Here is a 23,502-nt window from a genome sequence, read left to right on the forward strand (position 1 = left end):
CCCGGTGGACTCTGGGCCCACCATCAGAGCCAGTGCAGGGAGCCGGCTGCCCGGGCACTGGGCGTTCATTGGGTGAATGACTCCCAATCCTGTCTGGGCCACCAGCGTTGAATCCGAAGTGCCCGGGTCTTTTCTTAAGGGGACATTCTCAAATCCCCCCAAGTCGAGGTGGGGGATGTACTAACAGAAAACCATACCACAGATCAGCGAATGCCACCCTTTACACCAAATCACGGGCCTCGTTTGCTGGGGTAGCTTAGTTATGGGGTGAAACTTTGGAAGCTCTTTTCTGTGAAGGTGGAACGCAACCTTGTCAAACGTAATTGGGACGGAGATCATCGTCCTAGAGGAAGAGGAGGGGCAGAATGCCTCCAGTGCTTCACAGAGGTGGCCCAACAAGCAGAACGCAGACCCTGTCTGTGCCCAGCGTCGGTGCCATCGAGTGAGGGGGAGGGGGTGGCGGGGGAGAGGGGTGGCGGGGGTCCAGCATGAGGATGTCCCGGCTTCTCACGTGATGGGGTGGGAGGCAACCTGGAGGCCTGAGCATTCCGTAAGTGCCACACGAACACAGACCCATCACCCTGTCGGGCAGTGTTTTGTGCACGAGTGGCGGGCTCTCAGATTCGCTTTGTGCTCTTGGGAGTCCTGTCCAGAGTCCACCGCACATCCTCACTGTGGCCCCGAGTCAGGTCTCAGTTGTCAGCTCAGACTTGAGTGACCTCTCTGTGTCTCTAAGGCGGGCACTGTCCCCCCCCCGGCCTGCATCTCCCCAGGGGGTGTTTATCAGACGGTTCCTGAGGTCTCTGTCGGCGTCAAGACTCAAAGGTTCTCCAGTGGGGGTGTGTGTTGAGGATAAGATGGGAAGGGAGAAACGAAGCGGTCTCCAGTCGGGCTTCTGGGATGGGCACTTGCTGGGAGACCCGATGGTTAGTCAGTGACCGCCAGAGAGAGGAAGAAATAACACATCCCAGCAAGGGTCTCACCGCAAAAGCTGCACCGACCCCCCGTGACCGAGAACGGATAAAAATAAACGCAGCTCAGTGCCAAGCATCAGGGTCCGGCCTTGCCAAGCTAAATTAGGGGTCCCCTTTGGAGAGTGGGGCTTGGAGTGGCTCTCTGTGCTGGTGAGGGGCCTGGGAGGCTGGGTGCAGGGGCTCCCAGGACCTTTCAGTTGCTGGTGGTTGATCCTGAGCAAACCACCCCTCTCTCATTTCTTCTGTGTGGTCCTTGCCTGTCTACCGTGGTCCAGTGCCCGTGCCAAGAGCCTTGGCTGCAGAAAATGCAATAAGGCAACTTGCATGTCTCCAAATGATGGGCCTTGTGACCCAGGAGGAGCAGAGGAGTAAGTGTCCCTATTGTGAGCCTTAGCCCTGGGGACCTAACGCGTCCACACCAGCCCATAGCTGCCCTGTAGCAAATCAGTCAAGTTTTTACATAAATTCTTTTTTTGTGTGACAGAGACAGAGAGTCAGAGAGAGGGACAGACAGGAAGGGAGAGAGATGAGAAGCATCAATTCTTCATGTGGCACCTTAGTTATTCATTGATTACTTTCTCATATGTGCCTTGACCATGGGCCTTCAGCAGACCAAGTGACCCCTTGCTCAACCCAGCGACCTTGGGCTCAAGCTGATGAGTCTTGCCCAAACCAGATGAACCCATGCTCAAGCCGGCGACCTTGGGGTCTCGAACCTGGGTCCTCCATGTCCCAGTCAGATGCTCTCTCTATCCACTGCGCCACCGCCTGGTCAGAGTACATAAATTCTTTTTATGAGCTTACATATATATTGGTTTCTGCTGCAGGGAAGCAGGAACTTTTTCCTGTTCCCCTTGTAAGCATGTGTCTGCCTCCAGATCTGCAGACGCCGCTCTGACGTGTTTGAGAACGGAGGTTAATCTGCAGGGTGGGAAGCTCTCTCTTTCCCTGATGTGCAGCTGGGACTGGGTTGACTCGCTTTGGTCTTTGATGTTTATCAAGCAGAGAACAGCTCAGGTCCCTTGTATGAAGGATGCTTCAAGTGAAAATGAAGAATGAAGTGACCCCAGAGAGGGGGGTCAGTGGAGACTACGGCCGCTGTGTGCCCCTGGAAAAGGGACCGTGTTGGGTCAGAACATGCAGCCTGGAACACTGGCTCTCACGGAGCCTTGGTTTCCTCATCTGTGAAATGGGGATAAGGAATAATTTCCCCGCAGTGCCCATGGGCAGGGTCTTTTCAAATTACAGGCCATTTTTTCATGGGATCACGCCATCATTTTTTTTTTAAGATTTTTTAAAAAATTTATTCATTATGGAGAGGGGAGAGAGAGTAAGAGAGAGAGAGAGAGAGAAGGGGGAGGAGCAGGAAGCATCAACTCCCATATGTGCCTTGACCAGGCAAGCCCAGGGTTTTGAACCAGCAACCTCAGCGTTTCCAGGTTAACGCTTTATCCACTGCGCCACCACAGGTCAGGCTGCCATCATTTTTTTTTAAGTGATGGAATGGGTGGAAATTGAACAGAATAGAAAGTTGGGCTACTTCTATACATAATGAGGCTAAGTATTTCTCCATGAAAGTTTTCTCTTGTCTGTGCTTTTGGCGTATTGGTCATCGCATAAGACATATTTTCTACTGGTGGGTGGAGATTCGGAATACCATTTGAGACACATGGTCATAGAGCATGATGGGGTAGGGATTCCTACGTAACAAACCACCCCTGGCTCCTAGCACTGGCTTTTCCCATGGCTCTCAGGCCGGCTGGGGTTTAGCTCCTCAAGGTTGCCAGCATACAGAGAGCCACCCCAGTCCTTTAACTGTATTGATAAGTGTCTTATTGTCACATTTTTTGGGTCAGAAATCTCCTGAAGAAGGCAAATCATTTGCCCAAACCCGACATTCGCAAAAGGAGAAAGTGTATTTTGTCTCTGGGAAGGGGATCAGCAAAGTCTCATGGCAAAGGTCGAGGGTGTCCAGTTCACTACTGAAATCTATCGCACATGAAGCAGTTGAGAATGTCAGATGCCACGAGGTTTGTTTGCTGTTGTTGTTGTTTGCCACGAGGTTTTATAAATTGTACAGTGCTCTGTTGGATTCCATGACCCCTTCCTCTTTCCTGTCCATCCCCCTGAAGTTGGGAGAAGAGAGAGGTCACAAATACCCAGTCAGGGCCAGGGACACTTTATTGGATTATCCTTTGCCGCCCGCCGGCATGCAGCAAATTCATGGACATCCCACCGCGCGTTGCGTTTTCTCATCTCCTGTTTTGGAAATGTTGCCTGTAGGCAAGGCCTGTCTTCTCTTCCGTTTTACCTTCTGATACACAACCAGACTTGGGTCGGGGGGTGGTTGGCATGAGCACGGCGCAGCACGACACCGGTGACCTGCACGGAGCGGTCACTCAGGGCGTGTTGCTCGTCTTTGATTGTTTTGAGTCCTAAGCCCCTGGTGGGCAGCCCACTGATCACCTCCCTGACCCCAGGGTTCCGACTCCTTGCGGGGACTCGGTGAGGTTGGCGACCACGTGGAGCCGGTGGGTTGTTCATTTCGGCTGAAGCATGAAGGGTGATGTCCATGTTTCAGCACATTCTGTATTTCGTACCGGGGTTTTCATCTAGTGCCACGCTCTCTCGGTTTCTCAGAAAGGGTCCCCTCGATGGTTTGAATAAACTGGGTGTTTTTTTTTTAGTAACATGTGACTACCCGGTATGCTTCCTGCCATGTGGTGCTGAGTGAAATAGGTCACACCTGGGGTTTGATGAGTGGTGGTCTGAGAAAATAAAAAAAGTAAAGAGAAAGAAAACACACACACAGAAAGAAGCAACCCAGGCATTGCAATGCCATTAAATTACGTTCCTGGTGTAACTTGTCAGTGTTACGTAATACGACAGGTCCTCCTGGGGTCTCTTTATCAGTCTTTGTCACTGACTGGTGGCCTCCCGGTGACGTTGGTTCGAGCCGTGCTCCCACGCTCGTCCAGCATGGCCCGCGCTGGCGTCTCCTGGGTCCCGGCCTCACCGCCAGCTTTGGCGTCTGCTTGTCCCGCGGCTGCGTCTCGAGGTCCAAACCCCTCTTCCCGCAGGTCTCAGCTGGCTGCGACGCCATGTTTGTGAACGGGAAGGAGATGAGGAGCAGGGTGGACGCGGCCGTGAGCTTCACGCACCAGCACTTCACCACGCAGCTGGAGGTGACTGTCTGGGCGCCCCGCCTGCCCCTGCAGATCGAGGTGTCGGACACGGAGCTGAGCCAGGTCAAAGGCTGGCGGGTCCCTGTGGCCCCTAGCAGAAGGTGAGGCCCCAAGAGGGGTGGCTGCCGGAGGGGACACGGGTCTACATCCCCTGCCGAGCCTGGTGGACGGCAGGTAGAGACACACAGCCCAGGGTGTCATCACGGGGTTTGAAAATTAAACGGGAGTCATTTTTTTTGGTATGCCATTTGGTGTTTTTTAATGGGCTGTGTCCTGTTGCTCCCTAATGTCACCCAATGGGCAAGGATAGTCTCTCCTCACTGTGAGAAACCCGATTTCTGTATTACGGTACTGCTGAACGTGTTCCCTGTGACTTTCTATGTGCGTCTGAGGCCCTTCTTTATACCCACTGAAGAAAGCGGGTTTTGGAGTCAAGTAGAGCTCGTTCCAAGGCTGCTTGCTACCAGCCATCCGGGCCCTGTATTAGCTTCTTTGAGCCCCGGTTTCTTTGTGTGAAAACAGGAACATGCTTCTTGGCTGTTGTGACAGTGAATGGAGTTCGCTCTCCAGAGGCGGGCAGTGGCCCCGGTCTGGGCCCCGCCTGGCGAGGACCAGTGTGTGGCCATGGCCGAGTAGCCTCTCCTCTCTGCCTTGACGTCCTCACTGGTCTGACCAGGACAATGGGACGCCCCCACCCCTCAGCCCTTGGCGACTGAATGCGTCGAACATGTGTGGCAGGCGCGTGGTGGGTAGCCGCCCTGTGTCCGCTCTCGTCGAAGCCCGGCACATAGCGGGTCTGACTCTGTGCCTGTGGGTGGCTGCCCCTTTCTCTCCGGACCCAAATCCCCGTCCACTGATGGTCACGGGCTAGCCAGCAGCCACTGAGCAAGGCCCTCTCATAAAAGAACAAGGGACGGGTTTGTCTTGAGGGGAAGGTTCTGGAACAGCAGAGCCAGACAGGAAGGGCAGGTGTGCTGAGGAGGGCTGCCCGCAAGGGTCTTCACACCTTGACTTGAGTATCCTGCACCCCTGGAGGAAGGTAGGGGTGGCAGGGCCTGACTGGGGTGAAGCCGCTCGCTCAAGGCCAACGGGGACTGGAAACAGGTCCCCCAACTCTTCCAACCCAGGGCCTCTGGCTGCCCCGATTAGACTCATTCCCGCGTGGGGGTAGTTTTGATATCATAGGTTTCCGGAACATGGGACAGAGAAAAGCCTCCACCTGTATGTGGGGGGTGGGCAGGGACTGCGCTCACCCTCCGTGTGCCAAGCAGGTGGCACCACGTGACCGTCACTTAGTGCCCGGAGAATGCGTGGAGGGACAGGTGGTGAAGGAGCAGCCCGTGAGCTGATCTGGCGGGAGGAGAACCACCTCGTGCCGCCCTGGGCCCTCCGGGGTGCTGGGACACAGGGCGCGTGGTGGCCTGTCTCCCCCCCGCCCCACCCACGAGGGCGCTGACAGGTTTGTCCATGTGCAGGCCCACCCGGGAGAGCGACGACGAGGAGGACGAGGAGAGGAAGGGCCGCGGGTGCTCCCTGCAGTACCAGCACGCCACGGTGCGCGTCCTCACGCAGTTCGTGGCAGAGTCGCCCGACCTGGGGCAGCTGAGCTACATGCTGGGCCCCGACTGGCAGTTTGACATCACTGACCTCGTCGTGGACTTCATGAAGGTGGAGGAGCCCAGAATAGCTCAGTTACAGGACGGCAGGACCCTGGTGGGCCGGGAGCCAGGGATCACCACAGTGCAGGTGAGCTGCCCAGCCCAGCCCTGCCCAGGTGGGAGGGACAAGTGTCCGGGTCAGTGCTGCTGCTGCTGCTGCTGTGTGTGTGTGTGTGTGTGTGTGTGTGTGTGTGGTGCCCACACGGTCACGGCTGTGGGTGTGTACTCACCAAGTTTTATATTATTATTATTTTTTTGTGACAGGGAGAGAGGGACAGATAGGGGCAGACAGACAGGAAGGGAGAGAGATAAGAAGCATTAATTTTTCGTTGTGGTACCTTAGTTGCTCATCGATTGCTTTCTTGTATGTGCCTTGACCGGGGGGCTACAGCAGAGTGAGTAACCCCTTGTTCAAGCCAGTGACTTTGGGCTCAAGCTGGTGAGCCTTGCTCAAACCAGATGAGCCTGTGCTCCAGTCGGCGACCTCGGGGACTCAAACCTGGGTCCTCCACATCCCAGTCCTATACTCTATCCACTGCGCCACCGCCTGGTCAGGCAATACTCACCAAGTTTAATCATCGAAACCCACATCAACATTTGCATCTAAGAGAGATTTAGGAGACACATCAAGTTTTTTTTTTTATTAAGGCGAGATTAAACGCACAGTGCAAGCAGCATCCCCACACTACACCTGCTCTCGTCACGTCCCTGATAGAAGGCAGAAGGACCCGTGAGAGCCGGTTTTATTTCCTGAACCCAGAGGGCAAGCCATGTGGCTATGTTATACCATGAACGGTAGACAAAAAAAAGTCTTTAAAAACATGCCTTTGCGTTAAAAATAACTTTTAAAAACTCTACGGTTACATGCTCTCCATTATAGTATGGGTGATACTATTTTTGGGCCAATTTTGACAGGATAATTATGCAGAATTAGTGCAGCATGTTTATAATAAAAAATAGTGTTCAGTCACATTAGGTGTTGCCAAAGTTAAACACTGAGGCAGAGGAATGAAGCATGTTATATTTTGTATCACTTTTCTGTGGCTGTATAACTCATTACCAGACATTTAGCGGCTAAAACACTGCTCCTTTATGAGGAGAACCGGTGCCGTGTTCCGGTCCAGTCCTGGGTTCCTTGCTTAGGGTACCACAAGGCTTGAATCGTGGTGGTGGCCGGGCTGGGCCCACATGGGGGGTCGGGGGGAGGACTTCTTTCTCTGACCGGGCTGTCTGAACAGCGCAGCGCCTCCTGGTGTCGGATGGAGGGGTCTGTGTCCTTGCTGACTGTCAGCCCGGAGTCTGCCATGAGAGGCCACCTGCATGCCTTCCCAGGTGGCCCCTTTGTCACCGGGGACTCCTGAGCATGGCCTTCTCACACTATGAATCTTCCCGACTCCCGCCACCTGTCGGGAAAGCTCTGCTTTTCCGGGCTCATGGGGCTGCACAGGACCCGCCTGGAGACTCTAGGGAGATCTCCCGGTTCTATATAACAGAACACCGCCCCAGAGCGGCCGCTCATCAGTCCCAGGCCCGAGGGAGTAGGCGGGACGTCGTGGGGGGGGGGGGGCGGCGCTGGAGTCTCTGCCGGCTGGACAGGCCTCTCCCTGCATTAGCCTCCCTGGTTCCAGGCCAGATGGTGAATCGGGGGGACGACCTCTCCCGGGGTTAACGTTCCTGTTCCCACTCGGCCTGCCTGGTTAGTGTGGTGAAGTCACGGCAGCCCTGCCACGTCATTCCTGCCCCTCCCCTGGCAGGTGTCCAAGTGCCCACGGGAAGGCATGTGAGTGGGAGGTGGTGGAACCCCGCTCCCCCGTCGGGCTTTCCCACGGTTCTGCTGTGCCGCCCCTCAATAGGTGCCGTGGGGAGGGTGTCATTGGCACGCCTGGCACCTCGTGCCGAGGCGGGGAGCTTGCGGTCGCTGCCTTTACATTCATCCAGGCTCTTCCTGGAGGACGCACCGCTGTTGTCGCGGTGCAGACCCAGGGAGAGGACAGGCCGCACTGACTCCCGCACGGTCCACGCGGCGGGCGAGTGTCGGGAACGGCGGCAGCCCAGGGCCCGGACACACAAGTCCCCGGCCGACCGGCCTCGAGCAGAGAACCAGAGAGCATTTACTTGGGGGTTTAAAGCAGGGCGTGCGGCAGGAACCGCAGCTGTCTCCCTTCCTTTCAAGGTCCTCTCGCCTCTGTCCGACTCCATCCTGGCCGAGAAGACGGTGACCGTCCTGGAGGACCGCGTCACCATCGCGGACCTGGGCGTGCAGCTGGTGGCAGGCTTGTCTCTGTCCCTGCAGCCGCACAGGGTGGACAGAAGGGCCCTCGTCGCCACAGCGGCTGCCCAGGACGTCCTCCAGGCCCCGCAGCAGGTAGGTTTGCCCAGTCAGCTGAGGAGGCCCCTCCCTCCGACACCCCACAGAGGCAGTCGGTGTAGCCCTCGGGGTGGGGACAGGCGGTTCTCGGGGCTTCCTTCTGCTCCTCACCCGGTCTCTTCTAAGTGCCCAGCACCTTAGGTACATTTTCCTCCTTTGTTTCTGTCGTGGCTTGTCCTTCTGCTGCCCGACTATGACCGAAGGATCACATGTTTCTCTTTTTCCAAAGCACGTGGTTTTTGCTACTTAGAGATTCCACTGTAGCCCCCCGGCTAGTAGGCGCCTAATCACTGCCGTGGCATCTTGATTGTCCCCTCTCAATGTCTCCTCCATCTGTAAGCTGCCCCAGGTCACCTGACAGGGTCCCAGTGTGTACTGTGAGACGTCCGTACCCCTGGCTCTTCCAGCCAGTGCTGTCCCCGTAAAGGAGGGTCAGAGTGATGTCACCTGACAGAGTCCCAGGGCTCTGTGTGCACTGTGAGACGTCCGTACCCCTGGCTCTTCCAGCCCAGTGGTGTCCCCATAAAGGAGGGTCAGAGTGATGTCACCTGTGGCGTGAGGCTGATGAGTTGCACCTGAATTTGACTCGGATAAAAACATTGCCTGATTTTTCAGAGTGTTTTCAGAAAGGTCCAAGTCAAATTCTGGCGTGTGGCGTGTGAAGAGGCAACACGCACCTTCAGGCGTTTATTGAAGTATAGGTTTTGTTGCTCACGTCGGTGGGCAGGAGTCTGTTATGGACACCGCTCCAGGCATGCCGATGAGCTCCAGCTGCTCCACGTGAGGAAACATGGAAGTTTCTCTTCCTTTAGTTTGTGTGTCCGAGGCCCGTCACCCCAGGAAACCGTGTTTACGTTGGCGCGTTTGAAGGGGCCTGCATATAACATGACCGCTCTGGTTCCTTTCCCCGTAGGAAGCCATCGTCAGCTCTTGGATTTTGTTCAGCGACGGTTCCGTGACGCCCTTGGACATTTACGATCCCAAAGATTTTTCGGTGGCGGTCTCATCGCTGGACGAGATGGTGGTGTCCGCACAGGCAAACCTCCAGCCCAAGTGGCCGGTCGTGGCGGCAGAGGGCGAGGGGCAGGGGCCCCTGATTAAGCTGGAAATGATGATCAGTGAGCCCTGTCAGAAGAGCAAGAGGAAGAGCGTCCTTGCCGTGGGCAAGGGAAACGTCAGGGTCCGGTTCGACCCGAGCGCCGACCGGCACCACGAAGGCGGCAACGACATCGAGGGCGTGAGCCGCGAGTACAGAGAGCACCTCAGCAACTCCATCGAGCGCGAAGGGAGCCGGGAGCGGGCGGTGCAGGAGTGGCCCCCGCGCGGCCCCTCGGCCGGCCGGGAGGAGGGCCCCCCTGGGAGCGCCACCCCGCAGTCCCCCCGGGAGCGGAAGGACAAGACGCTCCTCAGGAGTGGCGGCCCGGACGCCTTCACCAGCTTCCCCACCCAGGGCAAGTCCCCGGGGCCCCACCCGGCCAGCGACCTGACGGTGACCTCCCGGGGGCTGACCGACCTGGAGATTGGCATGTACGCCCTGCTCTGTGTCTTCTGCCTGGCCATCCTGGTCTTCCTGATCAACTGCGTGGCCTTCGCCTGGAAGTACAGGCACAAGCGGTTCGCCGCGGTCAGCGAGCAGGGCAACGTCCCCCACTCCCACGACTGGGTCTGGCTCCGGAACGAGGCGGAGCTCCTGGACAGCCCCGTGGACGTGACGCTGCCGTCGGAGGAGTGCACCACCGTCATCGACCGGGGGCTGCAGTTCGAGGAGAGGAACTTCCTGCTCAATGGCGGCGCCCAGAAAGCCTTCCACAGCCAGCTGCTCAGGGCCCCCGACTACATCTATGAGAAGGAGGGGAAGAACGAACCCGTGACCCCATCGGGCCCCAAGAGGAAGAGGGTCAAGTTCACGTCCTACACCACCATCCTGCCCGAGGATGGCGGCCCCTACACCAACTCCATCCTGTACGACAGCGACGACAGCATCAAGTGGGTGTGCCAGGACGTGGGGCTGGTGGGGGACCCCCAGGACTTCAGAGACTACATGGACAGGCTGCAGGACCCGATGTAAACTCCTTTCTTATGTTGTGCTCACCTTTATGCCTTCTGTTTTCACAGTGGTGGGGCCGTGGGGGCCATGAGCAATAGGGGACGACGGATGCGACAGAGCTTAACGGCTGGGCGTCCAGTGGGATCCTGTCCTGGGTGGGGTCAGGGGTCTGGAGGGCTAGAGTCGCAGGGGACGGGGGTGGAGGGGACGGGTGAGCCGGCAAATGCTTCTAAAACAGCCACGGAGAGGCTCTGAGACCCACCGTTCTACCTGCTGCCTGGTCCTCACTCGGTTCTGACGGAATGAACACGACCCCGCAGACGTCGTTACTACGGTCATCTCGTGGCAGACGGCAGCGCGGAATTAGACAGGGTGTTGGTGTTTCTTACTCCTAGACCTTCTAAAGCACAGTGGACACTTCTTGCCCTTGGCCCGGGACTGGCCGGATGTGAGAGAGGCTGAATGTCACCGCCCTCGGCGACCGGCACTGCCCGTTGATTTTCATAGGCTCCCTTTAGCCTCGGGAGTTCTCTTTGGAAACACGAAAGGGAGGGGTGTCGTCTTCTCTCTGATGTCTGTGTGGAGTGCCTGCATTTTCCGTCACGCCCTGTTCTGCCCCATTTGGCTCCCATCTCGTCTGTCCGTCCTGGGGCGTCCCCACGGGGTGTCAGGCTCTCTCTGTCCGGCTCCCCACGCGGCGTTGTCTCGGGGAAGCATCTCGGAAGCTTGCTCTCTCCCCCATCTCTCCTCCTCTCTGTTGTCGAACTTTCTTGTGTCAGATGGGGACTAGGAATTTTACGTCAACTATGAATAAGCCTGGGGAGGGAGGTTCGTTTCTTTTCAGTTTTCTACAGGAAGCTTAAAAACTTTGGAGAAAGGCTGTAACCCGCAAACATCAACCTTATGCATGCTGGAGGCCCGTGGGGGGCACCCAGAATGCATTTCCAGAGTGGAGAGAGATCTCAAAAAAGCTGTGTTTATACAGGAGCTTTGTGGTCGACGCCGATTCTCATCCAAACTGAAATCTAAATGTCAGCTTGACATCCACAGAAAGGAAATTGCATAGGCAGTACCTTCAGGTGGAACTTTCCATGGTACCAGAACAACAACAAAATTTTTTTAAAAATTGTAGAATGTTTTAACTTACAAATATGTAGAAATCTATATGTACAATGACCCCCTCCCCCCAATATCCCCAGTCATGACTCCAACAGGGACAAAACCCACACAGGGTGAGCCCTGATGGAGGTGCCCTCCTAAAAAGTTTCATAAAATACTTGACTATTTCAGTGCTCAACAAATGAACTACATCGGAAACCAGAGCTATTGGAAGATCAAAGGCAGGAAAGAGAGAAACAAAGAGAGAGAGAGAGAGAGAGAGACGTGATTCCTGCATAATTTAAAAATAAACATGGTTTTCAAGGAGCAGCGTGCATTGTCTGAAGTAAACCAAGAATCTCAGGTTAGGAAGCCATGGTGACGATTTTATGACGCTGGGACACGGGACTTGGGTGCCCCGTGACAAGCTTTCTCGAGCCGTGGGCACCCTGGAGAAAGGGTATGTGAAAGGCCCAGCATAGCGAGCACCTGAGGAGGTCACTGGCGGCCGTTCCTTGGCCCCAGACGGCTGATGGCCAAGCTGTTTGCAACAGAGGCGACGGGTTGTTCCCTTTGAGATGAGTGTGCCGGGGAGGGTGACACGACAGCCACAAGGTTCTGCCTGGATCTCGCCCCCAGGACTGCGGGGTGAACATCGCCACAGACGTTGGACATCACCACCTGAGTTCCCGAGGCTGGCGATCTCATGTGAAAGGGGGGACCAGGAACTGACGCTGGTGACGGGTGAAGGAAGCCAGGAGGCCCATATGCGCACTGGCCGTTTGCAAAGAGCTGGCTGACACCTCGCAGGGCGAGCTGCTCTGTTTGCAAAGGAGCTGCAGCTGCCTGTCTGAGGCCTTCCGGGGGGTGGGGTGGGGGGACAGGGGCCAGGGGTCACCTGACCATGGAAACTCACCCAGAGTCCTGCTCCTTCCTAACGTGTTTTCAGTTTTCTCTCCGTTCACATCTCCGACGCTCCAAGAATTCTGTCTGGGACTCTCGTTTCTGAAGCTGAGGAACGTCCGCTGGTGTAGGGGGAAGTTTCTGTCACAGCCGCATTGGTGGGCTGCCCCCCACCGGGACAGGGAGGCTTTGGGTGGGGTACCCGTGTCACCTTGTTAAGGAGCAACCACACCTGAGCGTGCCCTCTGCCCTGGGTGCTGGCGTGGCCCAGGGAGCACACTGGGGAGACTGAACCCTGCCGAGCTGAAGCTGCCCGCCCCCGGAAGGTGCCACCTGTGGACCAGCTGGAGCCGCCCTGAGTGACACCTCTCTGCACAGTCCCTTTCTTGGTTGGTGTGGAAACTCCGACAATACAGAATAAAGGCCAAATGCAAGACCGTGGAGGAGGGGGCCCCTTTCCCATACGATGCACATGGATACTCACACATACGTTTGTGGCCTCACATGTGCGTGCATGTGAATGGCGAAGAGCCAGAGGACGCAGCACGGAGTGGCAGCACATCAGCAGGGACCGTCCGCCGGCCTGCTCACCCTTCCGCTTAACGGAATCCCACTGACGTTCTTCCTGCTCTGTTCCCCGTTGACCAGAAACCACGGTTAGAGCTGCTCGCCGCCCAACCGTTCAACTTTAAACGAATAGGAAAACAATGCCCCTCAAATATTTAAACACAGATGGGGGGAATGACGTGGATTATTAAGCCTTGTAATACAGTGTCTTAGGGACCATGCCTTTGCTTGGATCTTCCAGGTTTCTTGGGTCGAGGGGCCCAAGGGACTGGAGTTGATGACCCAAAGAAGCGACGTTGGCGGAGTCCGTTCCTCGCCCCCAAGTTGGAATGTTTAGACTCCCCTGGGGTAGACACCAGCGAGCCACCCAAGAGGCCACCAGGCTGCGGACTCAGAGTCACACGGGAGGGTGGGGGTGGGTTCAGGTGCTCCCCAAGGCCCTGCTGACCTGAGCTGCGGACGTGTGACACCACAGTTGCCAGGACCCTGATGTGCCCCTGTCCGGACAGCACATGAGGGTGGCGTTTGAAAGAAGGTGACAAGAAAGGACACATCCCCGAGCAAACCTCAGAAAGCTAGGTGTGCCCCCTAGCAAAGGAACCCTTGACCTCCTCCTGATCTGTCTCGCCCAGTGGTCAGCGTGAGCGGCCCGGCTCCCACCATCCTCGAACTCCGGGTGGAGAGTTTCTGCTCATGAATGGTAACGCAGGGAGGGAGCAGTGGGTTCCGGCTTGTCCCATCACCCCGTTTACGGACAAAGCCATTCACACCTCGCTCATGTCTGCGTTTCACAGAGCCCGCCGCTGTGCGCGTCGGTCAGTAGTAGTCCTGTCCGCTGTTCGCGACCAGCGTCTTCAGTGTCGGGGTGTTGGGACCCTGGTCCAGGCTCCATCTGTCAGAGAAGGGCGCTCCTGTCTGTCCCCGGAGGCCACAGAGGGTGGTTCCACCTGGTTCTTCCATGTCGTCGGTCCCATAGGGTTTTTCTCCTCTAATCATCTTCACAGAATGGTCTCGGTTCTCCGTTCTCATCTGTCTGGGACATCACCCTTGGTTGACAAGCCCGGCAGCCCTGTCCCTCACCCCCGCCCCACCCCATCAAAACTGCACACGTGTGATATAACCCGTCTCACTTCTCACGCAGAGGGACCGTGGTGGCAACCTTCCTATGCTAACATACGGATAGCAGATATTTTTGTATGTAATATAGGCAATATACCAGAACACCAAGAGGTGTGTTGGAATAAATACGTTTTTAAAACTAAAAAGCATGCAACTCCATAGCTTTTACATATGCAGACGGCTCACCCCAGTATCTACGCCGGGGGTGGGGAACGGCCCTTATGTCGCCAGATGGCCGGGACTGGGTGTAGACCGTGTTGGGAGCGTCCATGGAATCTGCCACAACTTTTTAATCTGTCATTTTACTTTTGGATTTTTTTTTTCTTCTGCTTTTTTTTTTCTGGAAATATTTCAGAAATAAAGTGACTGTTTTCCAGCATAAAGGTATATTCTAACCACAGGGTAACGCGTCATTTTTAACATGGAAATAAACATTTAAACCTTCTTGGGTTGTTTCCTATTTTCATCTGCGTGTTCCCTTTTTGGTTTTGGCATCTGTGTGATTTGACTCTATTTATCTATTTTTTTTATTTTTAGATGAAGATTTTAATTCCTTTAGATACAGCAATAAACGGAAACCAAAAGACAGTGTTTCTCAAAAGTTGCAAACGACCTTGACGTCTGACGAATGTCTCCTGTGGTCTCCTGATGCAGGGTGGGTGTGGGGCTGGGGGACACTCCCACCCCCATGACTCAGGACGAGGGCTGCTGTTCCTATGTCCCTGTCCAGGACCTGACCTCCGTCTCTGTCCTGGTCTTGTCACGGGTCACTTCCTCGTGCCTGTATTTGGGGCAGGAGCTTGAACAAGGTCAAGGCCTGGGGGTGTCAAGGGCCCAGGACAGGCAGTGCTCTGGAGACATAAGGAAAACAAGCCATCAATGTTGGGCCCCCTGCTGGGACCGTTACATGGACATTCTCCACTGAAGGTGGGTGGCACGTATGTGCACTATTTTTTTTTTTTTTTTGTGACAGAGAGGGGGGGGGGAGAGAGAGATGGACAGACAGACCAGAAGGGAGAGAGAGGAGAAGCATCAATTCTTTGTTGTGGCCCCTTAGTTATTCATTGATTGCTTTCTCATATGTGCCTTGACCGTGGGGCTACAGCAGAATAAGTAACCCCTTGCTGGAGGCAGCGACCTTGGGCTCAAGCTAGTGAGCTTTTGCTCAAACCAGATGAGCCCGCGCTCAAGCCGGTGACCTCAGGGTCTTGAACCTGGGTCCTCCGTATCCCAGTCTGATGCTCTAGCGACTGCGCCACTGCCTGGTCAGGCCATATGTGCTTCTGACGCTGCTGGCATCCTTTTGGTCATTTTGGCAAAATGCCACCCTTGCTTTTAGGATGAAAAGGGCAAAACTTGACGTGTCACAGTAAATGTCCCATACTGGCCTGGTCCGTCCCTGGGCCCCAATGCACATCACTGAAAAAATTGGGTTTTGGATGAGCCCAGGTGCACTCTCTCCACCAGGTGTGCATACCCCCCCCCCCCCCAAAAAAAAAAAGCTGCACGTGAACTTTTTTAAAATTTAAAACATTTTTTTAATTTTTAAAATTTTAAAAATTTAATTAATTGTGTTTACATAGGTTCTAGGGTCACCCTGAATGCCGCACATGAACTTGAACACTGTGTATCCAGATCTCCTTGCTTCAACCTTGCAAGATTCATAACGGTCATTAACAATGTAGATGCTCCTTAAAAGTATTTTTTTTTTACATAATATATACAAGGGAGCTTGTATTCCCATTTTTCTTTCTTTACTGAAGTTGCAAGACCACCTGTGACCTAGGAGCTTTCCAGTGCCCCTCTTAGCAGGAACCGGGGGAGAGGTTGGATTTTCTAGGTCACCGTGTCTGTCAGCGTTCCCATGACTTTCAAAAACAGCTCCCAGGCAAGGCTTCCGAGCTTTCCGAGGCTTTCTGAATGTGCACAGCAGTCGAGAGGTTGCATCCACCTGTGAATAGCGAGTTACTTAAAGCCAGGTACCGTCAGAGACAAAAAACCACCCCCCTAGTTTTATCAAAGCATCATGTATCTACTTCCACGTGGCTGGATTATGATGAGTGTTCTGTATACTTGGGAACGGAACCCCGGGACGGAAGGGCCCTCGGGGCTGCACAGAGACCTCTGAGAGCCTGCACGGGCTCTCAGGACCACCAGGAATGTCGCCGCGGTGATGAGGAGCGTTCAGGGTGGCATGAGCCACAGGGGACCCATGAGTTGGCAATGGAACCCGGATACTCTTTCCTTCACGTCCTATCCCTTTGTGGCGATGAGCCCGCGGTTGTGGAGATGAACACTCTAGAGAAACTTGTGTTATCTTAGCCCGCGATAATTCTGGAAGCCAGAGCCGCCGATGGGCATTGTGGACCATGAACGTAGAATCATAGAACGGGGCAAGGGAGCGCCCAGTCTCTCTAGGTCAACGGGAGTTATTTTTGTGCCCGTGAAATCTGAGGTAAAGGGGTCAGGACAGCCATTGGCCTGATTCGTGTGATGACAAAGAAAGGGTCAGACCCTGTGAACTTGGCTACAGGGACAGGGACCCTGCAAGTCTTATGACTTCCTTACTTGGGTGAGTTCTAAGCCCAAAACCAACGCATTGCGGTGTGCTTGGGCGCAGGAGGAGGGTTTGAGGTAAAATAGAATGCACGAGGCGTGTTTGGGTCGTACTGCAGTAACCTCTGCAAAACAGCGTTTTCCCAAGTGTGCTACAATTAAGAAAGCTTGCCGGGTTTGATGGCGGGGCACACAGGGACAAACCAATAAAAAAACTACTACACGATCAGTCCCCTGAGCACAGGCTGTGGGGGTGGGAGGGGTGGAGAGGGCAGTGCTCTTCAATCCCACCCCCCACCCCTGGAGATTTTCAGACCACACATAGAGGGCTTTGAGAAGCCCACCTGTAAAGAAACATTTCAGGTGCTCCTTATCCTGCATTTTCCACGAGTTACCCAGACCTTTTATTTTATTTACCGTCCCCATTTTAGTTAATGAACTCTTTGCTAATTTCTTGTTAGCTTATTTTTGTCTGAGACGAATGAGACCCCTCCCCCAAAGGGCCGCATCGCAGGCATGGAGGACAGCTGAGGGAACGTCCTCGGTCGAGGCCGTCAGAAATGCAGGCTCCCCTTTGCGGTGTCATCGGTGTTCCGGGGGACATAAGGGTAGCGGCATGGCGGGAGGCTGGGGCCGTGGATGCTGTGTGGTCTTCGAGCAGCTGCTGCCCTCCCACCCCACCGGTTGCTCGCCGGGCATGAAGTACAGGCGAGAGGTCGGTAAAGCTCTGGTTTCTACGCCCCAGACCACAGGACGCGTCTGGAAATGAGGAGTGGGGAGGCGCTGGCCGGCCCAGAAGACTACAGCTCGGCAAAGACAACGCGCGCTTTGATAAAAATTCCTTTTGTCAACGAGAACTGACCTGTCTGGTGGTGTCCCGAACACGAAGAGGAAACTCGCACTGGGAAAGGGAAAGCAGCTACTGCTCCCTGTTCTCTGCCGTCTGTTTGTCACAGCTGCCCTGAGGCAGGATTCACACGCCGCCCGGTTCACCGTCCCCCGTGTGCCCTCCGGTGGCTTTTAGTAAGGTCACAGCTTGGCCGCAATCAGACTTAGAGAGTGCTCCTGCCTCCGGGCTGCGGGGAGCCGGCGTCCTCGGTGGTGGTGTCTGAGGAGGACGTCCGGCAGGCGCCGGTCGGGGCTTCCATGGGCGCTGGTGGCCAAACTGCCGATTGCGTTCACAGCGAATACTCAGATTACGGTTAGCAGGGGAAAGGGTAGCCCACAGATCTTCTGCACATGTTAAACAAATACCATAAAATCCATGACAGGCTCCGCTTGATTACACAGCCCCTGGGGACCTCAGGGAACCTTCAACTGGAGTTTGTCACTTCGAACAAGACACGTATCATGGAACTAGTCCATCCCGTGGAGGGTAACGTGGGCCTTCCTTGTCAAAGAACTGGAAATTGAGCCCGCTAGCCCTCCACGTTAACTGCTTGTGGCTCCTAGTCAAGGAGGGGGAGCACCCTCAGAGATGGGCCACCTCAATCTCAGGTGACAGAAGCCCAGAAAGACAGGAGGATTGTCTCAGATGAAGCTCAACAGCTTCCCATGTCACCGGTGGATGGTCTGGGTGGGATGCTGACCTTCAGGAGGGTCGCCTGGTTTCACCAGGAAACCAGATGGGGGTCAGGGGTAAGAGAGAAGGTTCTGGTGGGACAGAAAACAGCGGGGAACATGCCTTAAGCCTCTCTCATGGAGACCTGTGGAGGGGGGAGGTTGCACCACTGGCAGAAAAGCTACCTGGCCAGTGGTGACTGGGAACTGACCATAAAGTGCGCGTGGGGGCCCTGGCTGGTTGGCTCAGCGGTAGAGCGTCAGCCTGGCGTGAAGTCCCAGGTTCGATTCCCGGCCAGGGCACATAGGAGAAGCGCCCATCTGCTTCTCCACCCCTCCCCCTCTCCTTCCTCTCTGTCTCTCTCTTCCCCTCCCGCAGCCAAGGCTCCACTGGAGCAAAGATGGCCCGGGCGCTGGGGATGGCCCCTTGGCCTCTGCCCCAGGCGCTAGAGTGGCTCTGGTCACAACAGAGCGATGCCCCAGAGGGGCAGAGCATCGCCCCCTGGTGGACAGAGCGTCGCCCCTGGTGGGCATGCCGGGTGGATCCCGGTCGCGCGCATGCGGGAGTCTGTCTGACTGTCTCTCCCTGTTTCCGGCTTCAGAAAAATACAGGGAAAAAAAAAAAAGCACGCGCCTGGGAAACTGGAGACCCCCCCTCGCCCTGCACCATCACATCCGTGCTGCTTTGTGGAAACTGACATGGGCCACCCCGCCATGTGCAAGGAGCAAGTTGGGAAATCCGTAGGTGAGCGGGAGGAAGACAGAGCGCTCAGCACCCAGCAGAACTCTCCACTCCAAGCTCCCTTCTCTGCAGGCGGGAAACGCAGCTGGAAGTGAACGGTTCACTGAATGGTACCAACAGCAGCACCGGATGGAAACACTGCGGGAAATGCCATGAGGAAGGTCAGCCACCTGGGGACAGAGGCAAACTTTCCAAGGTTCATGGCAGGAAAAAAAGATACAAATCAGCCGGACCCATCAGTGGTCAAAGAAGAATTAGGAGGGAAGCACTCTCTACGATCAAAGCCAGTTTATTTAAGAGATTAGCCACTTCAGGGGATTGGCGGGGGGCCCCTGTGCCCTGAGAGAAAGCGTGGAGACAGGAAAAATGAGTGCACACGACGCCCAGGAATTAGCCGGAGTGGCTTAAATCGAAGCTTTTATCAAAAGGTTCTTACGCCCCGCTGGTCCAAGTGCAGAGGCAGCGGACGCCTGAAAATGAGCAGCGATGAAAAACCTCGCCTTTACGACTAAATTTATTTCCTCTCCCAGATCCTACAGGAAAATGCCGTCTTTAATGAAAGTAATATGCAGACATTCTTTGACACCCTTTTCTTTTTTAGTTGATCTTGGGGTTGGGGGCAGGGAAAAATGAACACTTATTTAAGAGCAAGGGGCTTATACCAGTGTTCATATATTATCTATATATTTTGCAGTCCTCCGTCCAACAAGGCTCCGGAAATGGAAACAGGCACGGTAGCGTGTGGAGGGTGCACACTGCCACTGTCCATGCAGTCTCACTTCGGGGCACCGGCTCGGAGCTGGCCGGCTGTGGTCAGCAACTCCTCTGCGCTCATAGGGGAGACACCAAATGGACCAGAAACAATAAGTGAAGAAACAAACAAAACCACAATAAAAAAGAACTGTTAGCTTTAACCAATGGACAATTCTGTTATCTTCTGGAAAAAGAAAAAGAAAAAAAAAAAAGAAGTCCACGTATAATAAATTACCTGGTGATTTTTGAAATAGAAAACAGTCATCACTCCCAGAATATCAGGGTACAAACATCGGCAGGAAATCTGCAGTCTCATTAATTCTACAGGTGGCACCTGCAGTCTCAAAACAGAGCGACTCACACAGAGGTTTCCCCCGCCTCACTGCAATATGAAATGCTGTCTTTTATCACTGCTTGATTAGGTCATGTTTGTATTTTATCTGAAATGATACGTTTTATCTGCCATAGGGTGATTCACTTTTTGTGGAAGGAAGTTAGAGGCTGCAGTGGGTTCATCCTTGTTCCTGGAACGGACTGTTTTTAATCTCAACGGGGCTCATCCACACACCTGTGCCCGTGTGCGCCCACACACACACTCACACTCAAGAAGTTTACTCAGGTCTGGAAGCCAAACCAACTGGCTGCTGTTTCTGCTGCAGGGAAATGATGGATTCTTTACACGCAAATATATTCCGAGGTGAGGCTTGGATTTATAATGATGAGATGCTCAGAGATGAGGTAATTAATATCGTAAATGCCATGCCCTATTTAAGTAACAGGGGAGCTTTCAGGTGGATCAGGGATCAGCGTGGCTTCATGCTGCCGGGTCAACACTCCCTAAGCTGGGACCCGTACATGCCCAGGGCTCGCAGGACATTCAGCTTTTCATTTGCCACCTGTGGCTTTAGAGGCCACCTGGGCGGAACCCTTTACCACAGCAGGTGTCCCCAGATGCCACCTAAGTTGTCGGAGGGGCTGAGAACAACTGCGCTTAGCTCAGGGTTCAAGACTAATGTCTAGACCTGAAAGTTGGATTCAGGTGCAGGTCTCATTTAAGTTGGCCCCAGCCCTCTGACCTGCGCGCGGTGGTTAGCTCCAGTTTAGGGGCGGAGCAGGGGCAGTGGGGTTCAGAGGTGGGAATTCCTTGTCCGAGGTCACCCAGTATAGGGAAGAGCCGAGATTCTAATTTCAGGAATACCCATTTCCAGGACACCCCCAGAGAGGATTTTTGCCAAGATCTCTGGATGAACTGCAGTACTCTCTCCAACTTTCCCAAAGCAAAAGGTGCCCCCAGGATTGGTGAGAGGTGAGGTCTCTCCCAGGTGCACAGGAAAAACCTTCCTCTAGCCCGGCCGCCAGCCCCAAGGCCCCACCCAGCAGCCCCAAGTCCCATTTCCAGCCCAAGGCCCCTCCCATCAGCCGCAAGGCCCCGCCCACCAGTCCCAAGGCCCGTTCTCTAGCCCAAGGCTCCGCCTATCAACCCCAAGGCCCGTTCTCCAGCTCAAGGCCCCACCATTAGCCTCAAGGCCCGTTTTCTGGCCCAAGGCCCCTGCCCACCAGCCCAAGGCCTGTTTTCCAGCTCAAGGCCCCACCATCAGCCCCAAGGCCCGTTTTCTGGCCCAAGGCCCCTGCCCACCAGCCCAAGGCCTGTTTTCCAGCTCAAGACCCCACCCACCAGCCCCAAGGCCTGTTTTCCAGCCCAAGGCCCCTCCCATCAGCCCCAAGGCCCGTTTTCTGGCCCAAGGCCCCCGCCCACCAGCCCAAGGCCTGTTTTCCAGCTCAAGGCCCCACCCACCAGCCCCAAGGCCTGGCCCGCCAGCACCAAAGGCCCCAGCCCACTCCACCAAAGACAAGCAGCCGAACTTCAACGCCTTGTTGGGCTTCCGCCGTCTCTATTATAGCGCCCCCTGTTGGCCACTTGGAGTCTGGGCAACAGCGCCAGAGTCTACCGGGGGAAGCCCTGCAGCCGAGTGTGTGCAGGCGCGCTCTCTAGCGCCAGCGAGCGAGAAGTGCACCGCGCAGCGCCGGGTCCCGCAGGTGGGGCGCACCTGGGGTTGCCCGTCTGGACGCGAACAAGCCCGGGTCTCACTGCGCGGCCTTCCCGTCCGCCCCTTTGCTTTCTTTCTCTTTTCTTCTCCTGCCCTTCCCCGGCATTTCTACTCATCTAATTAAATCAGAGGGCCCTGTTGCCAAAAAATGCAAAGTGCACGGAATTCAGCTGTAAATGTTAAATTTAAGCGGATCACCGCCCTCTGGGCAGATCATCCACAAAGGGCCTTGGTCACGTGGGGGGGGGCTGGCTTTATTTATTTATTTGAGAGGAGGGCAGTTAGTGAGACGGACTCCTCCTGCATGCGACCCCACAAGGATCCACAACCCCCAAGCTGATGCTGTAATCAACCAAGCTATTTTTAGCACCTGAGGCTGATGCCATGGGACCAAGGGAGCTCTCCTCAGCACCAGGTGTGATGCTCTGACCAAGCCACTGGCTGCAGGAGAGAAAAAGGGTGAGAAGGGGATAGTGAGGGAGAAGAGAAGCAGATGAGTGCTTTTCCTGTATGCCCTGATGGGGAATCGAACCTGGGATATTCATAGGCTGGGTGGATGCTCTATCCACCGAGCCAACTGGCCAGGGGTCAGGGCCTGGTTGAAAGACAGGACTGTCTAGACTTCTTTAATATAAAGTCATGGAATTCTCAAACAGGTGGCATATTTTCAGTGCTCACATTTGAATAAGCAAATGTTTTTATTTAAAATTTTTTTAAATGTTATCTTTAATTGATTTTAGAGAGAAAGGAAGGTAGAGAGAGAAAAAAAAACCTTTATACTGCTTATCACAGCATTCATTGGCTGAACTCTCTATGCGTCCTGGCTGGGGATTGAACCCACAACCTCAGCACATCAGAACAGTGCTCTAGCCAACTGAGGTAACCAGCCAGGCCCTGCCAGGTGCTTCTGAATTGCAAAGGTGCAGTGTACCATTCACGTACTGCCTTCAGGATGAGGACAGCATCCCCGGGGCAGGAAAGGCCTTGGAGGGGAGGGGATGTTTCCACGGGGTTAGAAGGTCTGTCTTGCTCAGTCCAACCAGTGTGGCTCTGTCACTGGTTGCCCATCGCTTTCTTTGGACAAACCATTAAAAGGCCCAAAGTGAAAACTGTTAAGTACATGGGTCCTGAGCTCACCTGTGTGTGCTGTCCCCCAAGGACCTCCTCCCACACACACTGAGATCACCTGCTGGAAGCTTTGTCTTCTGTCTCCTGTTCCAGCACCTGGACATGAGTTGGGCAGGGGATAATCACTGTGAAGGGTCATGAGGTTTCTAACGAGAACAGTGGCTGCTTTCCGGGTGCCTATGATGTGTGGCTGGACCTGCCCTCACAGCAGCCATGGAGGGAGGTGTGAGGACTGACCCCCTTCCTTGGAAGAGGGGTGTGAGGGGCAGAGGGAAGCAGGCTCAGCATTGGACTTGAACCCAGGGATGTCTGGGTCAGGAGGAACCACTGGGCCACCCCCATTCTGCATGAGGGATAGGGAAGAAAAGGAGGAATCGGAAGGAGGGACAAACTGGCCAGGGGTTGGGAGAGGGCAGCTAGAGGCTGACTGGTCAGCACCAGGCAGGGGTCATCAGTCAGTGCAGCTGGTGGGCATCAGCATCGCTTGTCTGGTGTTTTGCTGTTTTTTGGGGCCTGGGGCTGAAACACCTGAGGCCCAGGTGTTATCCCTTAAAGGCCAGTCTCTGCCCCCTCGTTTGCTCCTCCCTCTAAGGGGGGGTCTGACCTGCTTGACTAGCCTTCGCCAGGGGAGGAAAGGTCAGGGGAGGGTCTGAATGAACCCTGTGACCAGCAATATGCTAGTGGAGGAAAGGTTACCCTGGGGGGCGGTCCTTGTTTTCCCAGTTGTGCCCGTTGCTAGGCACCTGGGGCTTTCCGCCCTGGTGGCCTCCAACGCCTGGTACACTGTCCTTGCTCC

General features: G+C 55.0%; 1 protein-coding gene across 1 annotated transcript in view; it reads left to right on the top strand.

Moving 5' to 3' along the window:
• TMEM132B (transmembrane protein 132B) overlaps window positions 1–14,345 on the top strand; it is a 235,284-nt gene extending 220,939 nt beyond the window's left edge. The window contains exons 6-9 of the mRNA XM_066371179.1: window positions 4,055–4,260; window positions 5,635–5,905; window positions 7,991–8,182; window positions 9,099–14,345. Of these exons, the coding sequence (XP_066227276.1) occupies window positions 4,055–4,260; window positions 5,635–5,905; window positions 7,991–8,182; window positions 9,099–10,253 (1,824 nt within the window). The 3' untranslated portion in view covers window positions 10,254–14,345. The remainder of the gene's footprint in view (window positions 1–4,054; window positions 4,261–5,634; window positions 5,906–7,990; window positions 8,183–9,098) is intronic.
• Window positions 14,346–23,502: the final 9,157 nt, after the last annotated feature.

The sequence above is a fragment of the Saccopteryx leptura genome, chromosome 2 (genome assembly GCF_036850995.1).
Source record: "Saccopteryx leptura isolate mSacLep1 chromosome 2, mSacLep1_pri_phased_curated, whole genome shotgun sequence".
NCBI classification, from domain to species: domain Eukaryota; kingdom Metazoa; phylum Chordata; class Mammalia; order Chiroptera; family Emballonuridae; genus Saccopteryx; species Saccopteryx leptura.